This window comes from Spinacia oleracea, chromosome 6 (genome assembly GCF_020520425.1).
Source record: "Spinacia oleracea cultivar Varoflay chromosome 6, BTI_SOV_V1, whole genome shotgun sequence".
NCBI lineage: Eukaryota > Viridiplantae > Streptophyta > Magnoliopsida > Caryophyllales > Amaranthaceae > Spinacia > Spinacia oleracea.
Window position 1 is genome coordinate 4,007,153 of NC_079492.1, and position 14,528 is coordinate 4,021,680.

A 14,528-nucleotide genomic window follows, 5' to 3' on the forward strand; every position below is an offset into this window, starting at 1 on the left:
CGATGGATCAGGAAGTAATGTTACTATAAGAAGTTTGTTGGAAATTCTCATTGGGAAACACAAAGGAAAAAAGGGTGAGTGAAAATTCAAGAGTCCCACATTGGAAAAACTCTTCATATTCCTCTTGTTTATTAATTGGGGAATGAGTGTAACTCTTGTTTAAGAAAGTGTGAGAATGGTATGGGTGGACACATCACACACACGCGCGCGCGCGCCGGGCCGGGCGCGGGCCGTGGGCCGTGGGCCGTGGGCCGTGGGCCGTGGGCCGTGGGCCGTGGGCCTTGGGCCGTGGGCCTTGGGCCTTACTTGGTACTTGGTACTTGGGAATGCGGTTCGCGGGCGTGGGGTGGGTTTTGTGGGTCAACCCTATTCTTTTTGGTAACTGGACCGTTTTGCTTAAGTCATTGTTACGGGAATCTGTATTGATTACGTAACCGTTGGATTAATTACCATTAATTACGTCCGTTACTACATTCAATGTCTCTGACCGTTTTTGGCTGTTGCAACATTCATTCCCTCAGCCGTTTTTGTCTGTTGCAATGCTTTCCTTCTAATTATTTAAATCAGAGTTTCAGTTCCCTTCTCACAGAAAATCATACACACAAAATACGAAAACACATTCTTACTCTCACACAAAATTGCTCTCGGTTTTGGGCATACGTTCTGACTCCATCCGGCTTTGTGAGTGCACACAACGTCGGAGTTGCGCTAATCCTGGAGGGCGGCCGCATTCTGTTCTACTGCACCGGGAGGTAGCGCGGAATCGTCTTTTAGGACAGTGGGTGTCCACGACGCAACAATTGTTCTTCGTTCAGTTCATCGAATCAGATAAGTTTGTTCTAATTTTCGCTTTAATCGCAACAATCTAAAAGACGATTATTATGGCTTTGACTTCCAAATTCATGATTCCTGATATGTCTAAGTTAGAACCTCTTGATGGCAAGAATTATAAACGTTGGGCTGTTAGGATGCGATTCTATTTAGAACAAATTGAGATTGCTTATGTGCTTGATGATGTTGTCGAACCTGATGATGAAACTGAATTGCATGCTTTTGAGTTGAAATTTGCTAAAGATGATAGGACATGTAAGGGCATGTTGCTGCATCATATGTCGAATACCTTGCTTGATATCTATATGGGGTTTAATCATGCTAGGGATATTTGGGATGCATTAGAAAAGAAATATGGAACTGATGATGCTGGTACTAAGCGTTATTTTGTCAGTAAGTGGTTAGCTTTTCAAGTCCAAGATGATAAACCAATTATTGATCAGATTCATGCTTATGAAAATATTTGCATTGCTATGGCTGCCGAGGGTTTGAGTATTTGTGATATTACCCTTGCTATAGTTTTAATTGAGAAACTCCCACCCTCTTGGAAAGATTTTCGTAATCAGTTAATGCATAAGAAAAAGGACCTTACCTTAGAGGAGCTTGTAGGTCACCTGAAAATTGAGGAGGAAAATCGTATTAAGGATAAGGATCAATCTGTGTTTTCCGGATCTGCTAAGGCTAACCTTGTAGAACCTAAGCCTCATGCATATTCTGAAAAGTTTAAGGGAAAGGGAAGTCCTTTCAAGCCTCAAGGGAAACCAATGAAGTATAAGTTCAAGGGCAAGTGTTTTGAATGTGGGAAAACTGGTCACAAGTCTGTAGATTGCAGATCCAAGAAGAAGTCGGATCAGAACCAAGCCAACCTTGCTGAAGCTAATGAAGTTTCTAATCCTAACCATTTTGTTGCTGTTATTTCAGAAGCTAACTTGACAGGTAATGTTGCTGAATGGATCGTTGATACTGGAGCAACGAGACATATCTGCACCAACAAAGACATGTTCACTACCTACGAAAAAACTGATGGTGAAAATGTCTTCATGGGTAATTCAGCTTCTGCAACTGTTCAAGGCAAAGGGAAGATCGTTCTCACTCTTACCTCTGGAAAACTTATTACTCTTACCAATGTGTTGCATGTTCCAGAAATGCGTAGGAACCTGATTTCTGGTAGCTTGCTAATGAAGGCTGGATTGAAGCTTTCATTTGATTCTGATAGGCTTGTTATTACTCATAATGGGGAGTTTGTGGGAAAGGGTTTCTGTAATGGGGGTTTATTTACTCTTGATGTCAAACTTGAAATTATGAATAAGAATGCTAGTACTTCTTCTGTTTATGTTGCTGAGTCTATTGATTTATGGCATGCAAGGTTGGGTCATCTTAACATTGCTTCAATTAAAAGGCTTAAACAACTTAACTTGATTCCCAGTTTTTCTAAAACTGATTTTGCAAAATGTGAAGTATGTGTTGAGGCCAAGTTTGCAAAGAAGCCATTTAAATCAATAGATAGACAAACTAAAGTACTAGAGCTTGTTCATAGTGACTTGGGGGATTTTAAAAATTATGAGAGCAGGGGTGGTAAAAGGTATTATATTACTTTTGTTGATGACTGCTCAAGATTCACCATGGTTTATCTTCTCAGGTCAAAAGATGAGGCTGAGGAAATGTTCCTCAAATACAAGGCCGAAGTGGAGAACCAACTTGATAGGAAGATCAAGAGACTTAGGAGTGATAGGGGTGGTGAATATGACCCTAACACTCTTAAGGCATTTTGTGAGCAGAATGGGATCATTCATGAGACAACGGCTCCCTACACACCCGAGCAGAACGGGATTGCTGAAAGGAAGAACAGAACATTGAAGAACATGATGAATTCTATGCTTATTAGTTCTGGGTTTTCTGATAACATGTGGGGGGAAGCTATATTATCTGCTTGTCATGTTTTAAACAGGGTACCTCACAAGAAGCTAGACAAGACTCCATACGAAATATGGAAGGGTCGTGCACCTAACCTAAGTTATTTGAAAGTGTGGGGGTGTCTAGCAAAGGTGGCTATACCCAGCTTCAAAAGGGACAAGATTGGTCCTAAAACGGTTGATTGTATTTTTATTGGTTATGCTTACCAAAGTGCTGCATATCGTTTTCTTGTTAAAGGTGCTAACAATTCTTATGCAGGTGGTAACATCATTGAGGCAAGAGATGCCGAGTTTTTTGAAACAGTATTTCCTTTGAAAATATCTTGTATCAATGATGTGCCTTCTTCTAGCACTTCTTCTAGCATGCCTGTTGTTGCTCCTCCCACCTCTGATGTGAATTCTGAATTGGAGCCAAGGAGGAGCAAGAGGGCAAGAAAGGAAACCAGTTATGGTGATGATTTTATTACTGCTTTCTTAACTGAACCTTACTTGATTGATGATGACTTTGTTTATGTCTTTATTTTGGAAGATGATCCTAGGACCTATGAAGAGGCTATGAAATCTGTTGATGCAGTGTTTTGGAAAGAGGCAATAGATAGTGAACTTCAGTCAATCCTAAGTAACAATACTTGGGAGTTGGTTGATCTGCCTAGGGGTTGCAAGCCCATTACTTGTAAATGGATCTTTAGGAAAAAATTGAAATCCACTGGATCCATTGACAAGTATAAGGCTAGAATTGTGGTAAGGGGATTCACCCAAAGGCATGGTATTGATTATTTTGATACTTATTCTCCTGTCACTAAAATTGCTACTATTAGAACTTTGATTGCTCTTGCTTGCATTCATGATCTTGTTGTGCATCAAATGGATGTTAAAACTGCATTCTTAAATGGTGATTTGGATGAGGAAATTTACATGGTTCAACCGGAAGGGTTTGTTGTTCCTGGTCAAGAGAATAAGGTTTGTAAATTAGTCAAGTCCTTGTATGGGCTTAAGCAAGCTCCAAAGCAATGGCATGACAAATTTGACAAGACTATGACAGGTAATGGGTTCCATGTAAATGAAGGTGATTCTTGTGTTTACTCTAAGCATGATTCTGATGGTTGTGTGATTATTTGTCTTTATGTGGATGATATGTTAATTTTTGGGACTAATTTGGATCGAGTAAATGAGACAAAAAGTTTTCTAAGTTCTAAGTTTGAAATGAAAGATATGGGTGAGGCAGATGTGATTTTAGGAGTGAAAATCAAGAGAACTCCAAATGGCATTTGTCTTAGCCAAGCTCACTATGTTGAAAAGTTACTTAAAAAATTTAACTCTTTTGACGTCGATCCAGTTAGGACTCCCTATGATCCAAGCATCCACTTAAGGAAAAATAATGGTGATCCTGTTAGCCAATCTGAATATGCTAAGATTATTGGTAGTGTTATGTTTCTGATGAACTACACTAGACCTGACATTGCTTATTCTGTGAGTAGATTAAGCAGGTATACTCATAACCCAAGTCATGAACATTGGGATGCTTTGAAGAGATTGCTCAGGTACCTTAAGGGTACCATGGATTGGAGTTTGCACTACTCCAAGTTTCCAGGAGTTTTGGAAGGCTATTGTGATGCTAACTGGGTTTCTGGCAATGATGAAATTAACTCTACCAGTGGTTATGTTTTCACCCTAGGGGGTGGAGCTGTGTCTTGGAAATCTTGTAAACAATCTTGTACTGCTATGTCTACTATGGAATCTGAGTTTATTGCTCTTGAATTGGCAGGTCATGAGGCAGAATGGTTGAGAAATGTGCTTGCAGATATTCCGCTGTGGGGGAAGCCAGCTCCTTCAGTTGCACTTCATTGTGATTCGCAAGCGGCTATTGCTGTGGCAAACAACCATGCCTACAATGGGAAGAAAAGGCACATTCGTTTGAGGCACAAGGCCATCAAAGAATTGTTGTCAAGTGGGGTGATATCACTAGACTATGTAAAGTCTGAAATGAACATTGCGGATCCGTTAACGAAAGGCCTATGTAGAAAACTAGTTTTGGAAACATCGGAAGGGATGGGCCTGAAGCCCGTTGAATGAATTGTAAAATAATGAACTCCTACTCACAGAGTTCAAAGGACGACATTATTGTTATAATTCGGAAGCACAAAATTTTATTTTTTTGTCCATCCCCTAGATGTTATAATGTGCTTGCTACAATAGGAAAGAGGTTGAGCATACGGCTCTTAATGAACCCATACCATATGTTTGGTGGTGTGAATGTAGCTCACACTTGATGGGATTCACCTACGTAGGTGTGGAAGTGTGGCCGCTTCCTATGAGAATTGCGATATGGGCTATTCTCTAGAGCACCTATGAGCATATCCAGGTCGGACGTATGGCCAGTATAAGGCGTCACTTTATTCGCGGAGTCAGAATGTCATACATATTCAGTTGCGTGCTTTAAGTGACGGGTTTCTATCTCCCTATCAAGTTCAATACGAAAGTCACTTGGTAGGAAAGAGATCATAGCTTAAATGTCACTAAGTGTTAATTCAAGTCGAAAGACATTGACACCTATTCAATTGTTTTGTTTGCCCAAAACCAATATCCTTCTCCTTTCTTTTCTTTCTTTTCCGCATATTCGAACCTGTGGGGGATTGTTGGAAATTCTCATTGGGAAACACAAAGGAAAAAAGGGTGAGTGAAAATTCAAGAGTCCCACATTGGAAAAACTCTTCATATTCCTCTTGTTTATTAATTGGGGAATGAGTGTAACTCTTGTTTAAGAAAGTGTGAGAATGGTATGGGTGGACACATCACACACACGCGCGCGCGCGCCGGGCCGGGCGCGGGCCGTGGGCCGTGGGCCGTGGGCCGTGGGCCGTGGGCCGTGGGCCGTGGGCCGTGGGCCTTGGGCCGTGGGCCTTGGGCCTTGGGCCTTGGTACTTGGTACTTGGTACTTGGTACTTGGGAATGCGGTTCGCGGGCGTGGGGTGGGTTTTGTGGGTCAACCCTATTCTTTTTGGTAACTGGACCGTTTTGCTTAAGTCATTGTTACGGGAATCTGTATTGATTACGTAACCGTTGGATTAATTACCATTAATTACGTCCGTTACTACATTCAATGTCTCTGACCGTTTTTGGCTGTTGCAACATTCATTCCCTCAGCCGTTTTTGTCTGTTGCAATGCTTTCCTTCTAATTATTTAAATCAGAGTTTCAGTTCCCTTCTCACAGAAAATCATACACACAAAATACGAAAACACATTCTTACTCTCACACAAAATTGCTCTCGGTTTTGGGCATACGTTCTGACTCCATCCGGCTTTGTGAGTGCACACAACGTCGGAGTTGCGCTAATCCTGGAGGGCGGCCGCATTCTGTTCTACTGCACCGGGAGGTAGCGCGGAATCGTCTTTTAGGACAGTGGGTGTCCACGACGCAACAATTATTCTTCGTTCAGTTCATCGAATCAGATAAGTTTGTTCTAATTTTCGCTTTAATCGCAACAAAGTTGTCCAAATGTGAAACATTCTATAGATCTAGAATCCTAGGAAAAATGTCTTCACCTTTAAAGTTATTACATAAACTAGGCAAAAGAGTTTGGAGGAGCAAAGGCAACATCATCATCGAAGAAGAAGAAGATCACAATATTGATCATAATAATGATGATGACAATCAAGCTGTAAAAATGTTACGCGAATCACTACTCCAAGATCAGGTAGGGGATGATCCAAATGATGATCGACATGATTTTCATACACTTCTTCGGTTTCTGCATATGAGAGATTATGATATTATGAAAGCTAAAGACTCATTTATCAAGCACTTAAAATGGAGGGAGGAGTTTGGGGTTGATGCCATTGCTAAGGAGTTTAAGTTTGTTGAATTCAGAGATGTTCAGAGGTTTTACCCTCATGGGTTTCATGGTAGGGATAGAAGTGGGAATCCAGTTTATATTGAGAGGTTGGGGATGATAGACCTTGATGGCCTTCTTCAGGTACGAAAATGATAAAGGTCGTGGCCTTTAAAATATGTCGTAAATGTGACTTGGCACGCTGACGTGCAGTCAAGTAAGATTTTCATCATTATTTTAAAAAAGTTAGGAATGTTTTTTTGTCATTTAACACCTTAAAAAAATAAGTTTTTGTAATTTAACACCTTACTTAATTTTTGTCATATTTAAACACCTTAAACAATAAAAAGTTTAAAAATCGATACCATTTAACGATTTCTCTTAGAAAAAACGTTTGTTTTTAACTATGTTATAGATTACAAGGTATGGTTTGATGGTAGACAACTCCTTATTATTATTTTCTGTTAGAAAAAACGTTTGTTTTTAACTATGTTATAGTTTCCAAGGTACGGTTTGATGGTAGACAACTCCTTATTATTATTTAGAAGTATAGCATAGACTTAAAAACCTGATTTCTAATTATTATTTTTTTGGTTTTAAAGGTGTTTGAATATAATAAAAAGTAAGTAAGATGTTAAATTACAAAAATTGATTATTTTTTAAGGTGTTAAATGACATAAAAAAATCATTTTTATTATGCTAAAAATATTTATAATTTGTAGAGGAAATTAAAAAACACCTTTACATCATTTTTATAGGAAAATAAAAATATATATTACATAATTCGGGTCATAATTTATATGCTTCCTCCAATTTTTAATACTCGCAACGTTTGGACTTTTAACACTATTCACATATTTTACTTTGACGGTTGTTGGAGATTTATATGTAAGATAAAATATAGTGTTGTGGGATCTTGTTAGATTCGTCTCAATGAGTATTTTCAAAATATTAACTTTCTATAAATTTTTATTAAAGAGATTTATAGATATTAATAATCAAATTTGTACATTGGCATACGTGAAAATGACAAACATTGCGAGTAAAAATGAAAGGAGGAAGTAAGAATTAAAACAAAAAAAGTACTCTCTTCATTTCTTTGTTTACACCCCAAAAAAAATTTGTTCTTCAATAAGTAACATTGGAGATAATTCCATCATCCACACGATGGTTTCATCAAATAATAATGAATGTGCTTGCTCCATGATTCCTTCAACAAAAATTTGGAGGCGACTCATCAAACGTGTATGGAGCATTATAAATTAATGAACTATTATTTACACAAAAAATATTATTAGATTATATCTTAATATATTTTTTTAATTACAAAAAAAAGTGTTTCTGATTATAAACATATACAAGTAATAAATACTTCGTTTTTTTTTTATTATTGACTGTCTTAGTTACATATAGTATTGCGACATGTTCTAATTGTCACAACTTGCGATCTTTATCATCACCCTCTTCAGGTAACAACTATGGAAAGACTGGTTAAGCATCATGTTTACGAGCAGGAGAAAACTTCGCGGTTAAGGTACCCTGCGTGTACCGTTGCAGCAGGGAAGAAGAAGAAGCGAATTGGTACTACCACGGTAGTTGTTGATGTCAAGGGGTTAGGAACCTCAAGCTTTTCAAAGCAAGCAAGGTATTTGTTCTTGGAGTTTCAGAAGATTGACAGCAATTACTACCCAGATACTCTCAACTGTTTGTTTATTGTCAACGGTTTTTTCATGAAATGCCCCTGAGGTTTTAAAAAACGCACCAAATACCCTCGCCTGTTTCGATTCACATAATATACCCCTATTTATCCGTACTGTTCATGACATGCCCCTGTTAGCTAACGCCGTTAGTCTGCCGTTAGTGGTGTTTTACTTATTTGCCCTTAATTTTGGTTTAGCGCCATTGACTTCCTTCACTTTCACAGAAAGACCAAAAAAAAAAAAAAAACCGTTCACATTTTTCTCTTTCTCTCTCCTCTCCCCTGTTCTTCTTCAAGCTCTAATCCTACTCAAACCCTAGAAATTCTGGGTAGATCTTCAATATTTTTGTGAATTTTGCTGCGCACCTTAAAGGCGAGTTCGTGGGTTGTGATTTTGCTTCAATCGCGACAAAAAAGGGAGAAACTTGAGGCGATTTCCAGTTGAGTTAGTGTTGAAGAGGAAACGGGAATTTAAAGTTGGTTAGTCTACTTCCAGGTAATAATCTCTTCTCCTCTGTTTAATTTTGCTGGTAAACTTGTTTTTTTTTCACGAAATCGATTAGGGTTAGGGTTTGTGAAATTGTCAGTTTTTTTTTTAAAATTGCGCAACTTTCTTGTTGGTTATTGGTCAATTGTGGTTGTTGGAATGAAAATTGATGTTAGTTTCATTATTTTTTCCCTTTAGGATGAGTGCTATTTGGTTGTGACTACGTTATGGGTCACATAGTTTTGATATTAGAGTGGGAGACATGGAAAAATATCGTTTGTTGAAGTTGTTTCTTGATATCTTTGAGGAATCAGTTAAGCAAGATGTTTTTTTGCCTAGTACCTTTAGCTTGTATGTTGACGGTCCTTGTGGTAAGGTTGAATTGAATGATGATAAGACTTTAAGGCTTCTGTGGGGATGGAATTGGGGTAAAGACACTGCTGAAATTTGGGTTGAGGGAACAGATAAACCAGGATTGGTGTTTAGGAATGCTGTTGCAACAATTGAGAATCATAGAAAGGAAAAAGAGAGACAACTTAAGGAGAGACAAGAGGAACTGTTGAGGGCTCAAAGAGAGGAGGAAGAGGCAATGAGGAAACAACAGGAAAGGGAGGACATTTTGAGGGAAATACAGGAACAAATGGAGTACACTGTGGCTATGGAGGTCCCTGTTGTTGATTGTGAGGACATGAAGGTTGAGTATGTGAGAGTCATTAGCAAAGATGATGCTGATGAGGTGTTTCCAGGTTGCTCTCAACCAAAACAAACACAAGAATCCCCAAAGAAACAACCCACCCCACCCAAACACACAAATCATGTTGCTTCTAAGTCAAAAGGCAAGGATAAGCCTGCTTCTAAGAAACTAACCCCCAAAAGGAGGGCATCAGCTAAACAACCCACCCCACAGAAACAACCCACCCCATCTAAACAACCCACCAAACAACCTACACCACCACCCCCACCACCCCCACCACAGAAAGAACCCACCCAACCAAAACAACAACAACACACACCACCACCAGAACATCCCACCTCTCCACCACAACAACAACAACACACACCACCACCAGAACATCCCACCTCTCCACCACAACATCACACCCCTCCACCACCACCATAAAATCCCACTCCACCACAGAACAACCAAACTGATGAGCCTAACAATCAAGCACCACCTGATCAAGTTCAGCCAGTGAAAAAGAAGGGGGGCAGAGCTAGACCTGAGGGGTTTAGGGTTAACAAAGTCACTGCTAAGAAGGCTGGAACTTGGGTTTCCAAGGGAAAGGGAAAAGGGAGAAAGGGTACAGGAAGGTCTAAGACACCAGGGGTTTTTGCTGATGTTGGTGAGATATGTTCAGAAGAGGAGAGTGAGGATTCTGATTATGAGGAATCAGATTCTGAACAAGAGGATGTTCTGAATGATTGGATTGATTCTGATGTTGATGATGAGGTGATTCCTGATGATATTCCTGATTTGGGGTTTGAGGATTGTCTAAATGGTTCCTCAAAGATGGATAAGGCCTATAAAAATGGCAAAATATGGACTGATCAACCATATGGGTCCATTAAGTTAGAACCCTGGTTGATCTTTCATGATAAGGCCACATTTCTTGAAGTGTTGAGAAGTTACTGCATACAGGAGGGGTTTGGGCTTAGTGTTGAGAGGGCTGATAATAGGAGGTACACAGCAGTGTGTGCAGTGGAGTCATGTGACTGGAGGATACATGCCAGTAGGTTGTTTGACAATGTTAGCTGGGCCATTAAGGTGATCAGTGGGTCCCACAGAACTTGTGGGAGGCTTGAGGAGAATCCAGTAGTGACCTCTGAGTGGTTGTGTAAGCATATGTTGGGGGAAATAGAGGCAAATCCAGAGATTCCAGTGGAGACATTGAGGAGGTATGCACAGGAGAAGTTTCAGTTGAGGGTGAAAAAGAGGCTATTGTACAAGGTCAGGAGTATGGCAAAGGGAAAGCTGCATGGTGGTTGGGCTGAAGCATATGAGCTGTTGCCTAGATATGCTGAGATGATTAAGCAAACAAACCCAGGGAGTCATGCACTTATAACATGGGGGGCCAGTAGTGGGGATGTGAACCCAAAATTCAGAGCTTGCTTCTTCTCATTTGCTGCACAAGTCAGGGGGTTTCTAAGGGGTTGTAGGCCCATAATTGGAATAGATGGGGCTCATTTAAGTGGTTTCTACAAGGGCATTCTACTGACAGCAGTTGGCATAGATGGGAATAATGAAATTTTTGTTCTTGCCTATGGGATAGTAGACACTGAGAGTTGTGACAGTTGGACCTACTTCATGAGATGTTTGAGGCAAATGTTTGAGCAGGAGGGTTGCAACAGAGATGATTGGACCTTCATCAGTGATAGGATGAAGGTATGTGTACTGATCTGATATTTACTCTTTTCTGATCTTTACTTTTTCTTATGTTTATGTTTCTATATTAATGAACCTGTTTTTGTTGTTTGCTGATGTGTAGGGTGTTGAGTTGGCAGTTAGAGAAACTTTTCCTAGAGCAACTAGGAGAGTTTGCTGCCAACACCTATACATGAATTGTAAGAACAATGGCTTCAGTGGATCTGCATTCCACAAGCTATTTTGGATAGCTGCTAATGCATACAATGAGTATATGTTTGGTAAGGCCATGGAAAAGATCAGTGAGTACAATGCAAATGCCACTGCATACTTGAACAGCTGCATTGAGCAGTGGTCTAGGCATAAGTTTGACTCTACTGTTTGTTGTGATCACAACACAACAAACTTTGTGGAGTCATTCAATGCATGCACAAAGCCCTTCAGAGACATGCCTGTCTTCTCATTATTGGAAGGTATAACTCTTCTAATCATATTCATGCATAATATTACCCCTGAACTTGTTGTTTGTTGTTTAATCATATTCATGCATAATATACCCCTGAACTTGTTGTTTGTTGGTTAATGTCTGGTGTACAGCAATCAGAAGTTGGTGTATGCAGAGGGTGGGGGCTAGATTTGACAAGGCAGTTGACATGGAGGAAGGTCAGCTCACTGCATATGCATTGAAAGAGTTAGAGGAGAGGACAGCTGAGTCCAGGTTATGTTATGCCACAGCATGTGGAGGGGGTGAATTTGAGGTTAGGGATGGACATGTCAACTTCCCAATTAGGCTTGCAACAAGAAGTTGTGCCTGTGGGAAGTGGCAGATCTGTGGAATCCCCTGCAAGCATGCACTGAGGGTCATATATGACCAAAGGATGAACCCCCATGATTTCATATCCCCATGGTTCAAGGCTGCTGCATACAAGCTAACCTATGCAGAACATATTCATCCTATGGCAGATCCATCTCAGTGGCCTGACTTTGGCCTTCCTTCCATTCAGCCTCCAACCATCAAAAGACCATCTGGCAGACCTGCTAAGAAGAGAAAGAGAGGGGCAAATGAACCAAAGAAAGGGAAGAGGAACACAAATGTGAAATGTGGAAAGTGTAGAGAGTTTGGTCACAACTCAAGAACATGCAAGAGTGGAGGAACAAGTGCCACTGGACCAAGTACTTCAAAGAGTGGTGCAGCAGGAGCAAGTACATCAAATGGGGGACCAAACACAAGGAAGAGGTCAAAGGCAGCTGCATAGTCACCTCAGTTGGCTATATTTTGTGAATTGTAGTGCACAAAGCTAAACTAACTTAGTCAAATCAGTTTAGTCAGAATCAGTTTAGTTAGAATCAGTTTTTGGAAACAGTTGTGCAGAGATCATTTTTTGGAAACAGTGAAATGCTTAGAACACCTCTTTTTGTGCAGTTCAGTGGTGTTTGTCCACTTAAAGTTCAGTTTATGTAAAGCTTATTTGCTTGAACAAGTATTTATGGAACAAAGTCTCTTTATTTCATGAAATTTGTTACAACTTTACTTCATTGCTATCCAAATCAGAAATGCAAACATTAATACACCAATTTTTATTGCAAAATTGATTTGCTGTTTCTGTTGTTTGATCTTCTTCTTCAATAGCTTCAACTCTTCATGCATTCCCCTGCTCTGTTCTTGCATTCCCCAGCTTTGTTCTTGCATTCCCCTGTTTTCATCATCTCTGTTTCCCTTGCTCTGAACTTCATCACTTGTGTGCTCAAGAAAACCTTTGCACCATTTGAAATTATCACAAGGATCACACTTGTAGTAAAGCTTTTGCGGATTTTTTTTCCGTTTCCGAGCTCCTAATTGCAAATCTTCTCCCGCAATAGCAATTTTTATTAGGAACTCTAATGTATGCTAAATTTGGGATGGAAGAAGATTCGATTTTTGAATGAGAGCTCATTGCTAATTTGGAGAGGGGAAAGTATGCAAGTGAGGTGAACACTAGTAGCATTTATATGCAGCAAGAACATAACGGCTATATTTTGCTTCCTAGGTTTAAAAACTAGCCGTTAAATTCAAATTCCTGCAATTTGGGTATCTAGTGCAACTTAATTTTAAAATAGGTGTATATTATGCATTAAGTTTATAAAAAGGGGTATACTGTGAATTATAAACACGACTTAACGGAGGACTAACGGAAGGTCAGTTAAGGGGTATTTGGTGCAAACTTGGAAAAAAATAGGGGTATATTATGTGAATCGAAACAGGCGAGGGTATTTGGTGCGTTTTTTAAAACCTCAGGGGCATTTCATGAAAAAACCGTATTGTCAATGCTGGTTCTGGTTTTCGGGTACTTTGGAAGGCTCTGAAGACTTTTCTTGATTCACATACTGCTGCAAAGATACAGGTTTTGGTTTGCTGCTCATTTGCACCATTTGAAATGTATTTTCATGCACCATGAGTACTAGAGATGGCCAACGAGCTAGGTGGGTTTGGTGGGTTTAGTGGGTCATGGGTGAATTTTGTGGGTCGGGGATACTTGACACACGACTGACACAGTGAAAGTCAGGGCGGGTTGGGTAATGGGTTGTGCTGGGAAAAAATGGACAATGTACGTGATGGGTCGTGGGTCATATGGGTTGTGGTGGGTTGTGTAGGTCGAGTGGGTCTGGTGGGTTTGGGACAGGTTTTGGAGCCTGATGTGGCTCTGGTGTGTCTAGACGTATTTTGGAGTCTGATGTGGGTCAAGTGGGTTTGAATGATTACTTAAGAGTTAAAATTACAATATTTATATGAAATTTAAATTATTAATTAATTTTTATGCCATAGATGGACATACTCGCCCACGGAGTATATATTTAAACAATACATTGGAATTAAAATTTATTAGTATTTTAAATATTAAAAAATATAAACTTCCTATGAAATGAAATTAGCTAATTTTTATGTTATTGACATATTTACATAAATGTAGTTTATGTATATTTAAACAAGCAAAATTATAATTAATTAATTAACATTTTAAACATATAAAATAGTTTAAATTAGGATGGCAGGTCACATGGTTAGGTGGGCTAGGTTCGTGTATTGATTGGGTTGTGTTCATGTGTTGGGGGGGTTGTGTTTTGTGGGTTGAGTTTAGTGGGTCGTGTGAGTCGTGTCGGGTGGGGTGGGTTCGGGTCAAAAAGGACTTTTTGGAGAAACTCGTCCCACAACACATCCCAAAAAATATCTGGGGTACGTGGGTTGTGTCATGGACTCATGGGTTCATGTGTTGTGTGGGTTGGGTGTACCGGATCGGGTGAGTCGAAATGGGTTGTGTTAGAAAAACTCGACCCACGAATCAACAAATTATTATCCGGGTTGGGCGGGTTATGTCATGGGTCCTATCCACATGACCCACTACGGGCTGTGTAAAGACCTGACCTGTC

At 39.8% G+C, this 14,528-nt stretch overlaps 3 protein-coding genes across 3 annotated transcripts; all 3 read left to right on the forward strand.

The window, feature by feature from the left end:
- The first annotated feature begins 6,236 nt into the window (after window positions 1–6,236).
- LOC110775413 (phosphatidylinositol/phosphatidylcholine transfer protein SFH11) lies at window positions 6,237–8,964 on the forward strand. The gene is made up of 3 exons (XM_056831844.1): window positions 6,237–6,719; window positions 8,045–8,297; window positions 8,960–8,964. Exons 1-3 carry the CDS (start codon window positions 6,279–6,281, stop codon window positions 8,962–8,964), a joined length of 699 nt encoding a protein of 232 aa, XP_056687822.1. The 5' UTR covers window positions 6,237–6,278.
- On the forward strand, window positions 8,303–9,896 carry LOC130463938 (uncharacterized). Its single transcript, XM_056833236.1, has 2 exons — window positions 8,303–8,770; window positions 8,960–9,896. Exon 2 carries the CDS (start codon window positions 9,024–9,026, stop codon window positions 9,879–9,881), a length of 858 nt encoding a protein of 285 aa, XP_056689214.1. The 5' UTR covers window positions 8,303–8,770; window positions 8,960–9,023; the 3' UTR covers window positions 9,882–9,896.
- LOC110800742 (uncharacterized) lies at window positions 9,897–12,654 on the forward strand. The gene is made up of 3 exons (XM_056833235.1): window positions 9,897–11,144; window positions 11,248–11,596; window positions 11,721–12,654. Exons 1-3 carry the CDS (start codon window positions 10,272–10,274, stop codon window positions 12,377–12,379), a joined length of 1,881 nt encoding a protein of 626 aa, XP_056689213.1. The 5' UTR covers window positions 9,897–10,271; the 3' UTR covers window positions 12,380–12,654.
- Window positions 12,655–14,528: the final 1,874 nt, after the last annotated feature.

Bases quoted from the DNA above. Each gene is read 5' to 3' on its own strand.
- LOC130463938 (XM_056833236.1), top strand. From the start codon at position 9,024: ATGGAAAAATATCGTTTGTTGAAGTTGTTTCTTGATATCTTTGAGGAA.
- LOC110800742 (XM_056833235.1), top strand. From the start codon at position 10,272: ATGGATAAGGCCTATAAAAATGGCAAAATATGGACTGATCAACCATAT. The intron at 11,145-11,247 runs GTATGTGTACTG...GCTGATGTGTAG, and splicing joins TCATCAGTGATAGGATGAAG to GGTGTTGAGTTGGCAGTTAG. The intron at 11,597-11,720 runs GTATAACTCTTC...TCTGGTGTACAG, and splicing joins TGTCTTCTCATTATTGGAAG to CAATCAGAAGTTGGTGTATG.
- LOC110775413 (XM_056831844.1), top strand. From the start codon at position 6,279: ATGTCTTCACCTTTAAAGTTATTACATAAACTAGGCAAAAGAGTTTGG. The intron at 6,720-8,044 runs GTACGAAAATGA...CACCCTCTTCAG, and splicing joins ACCTTGATGGCCTTCTTCAG to GTAACAACTATGGAAAGACT.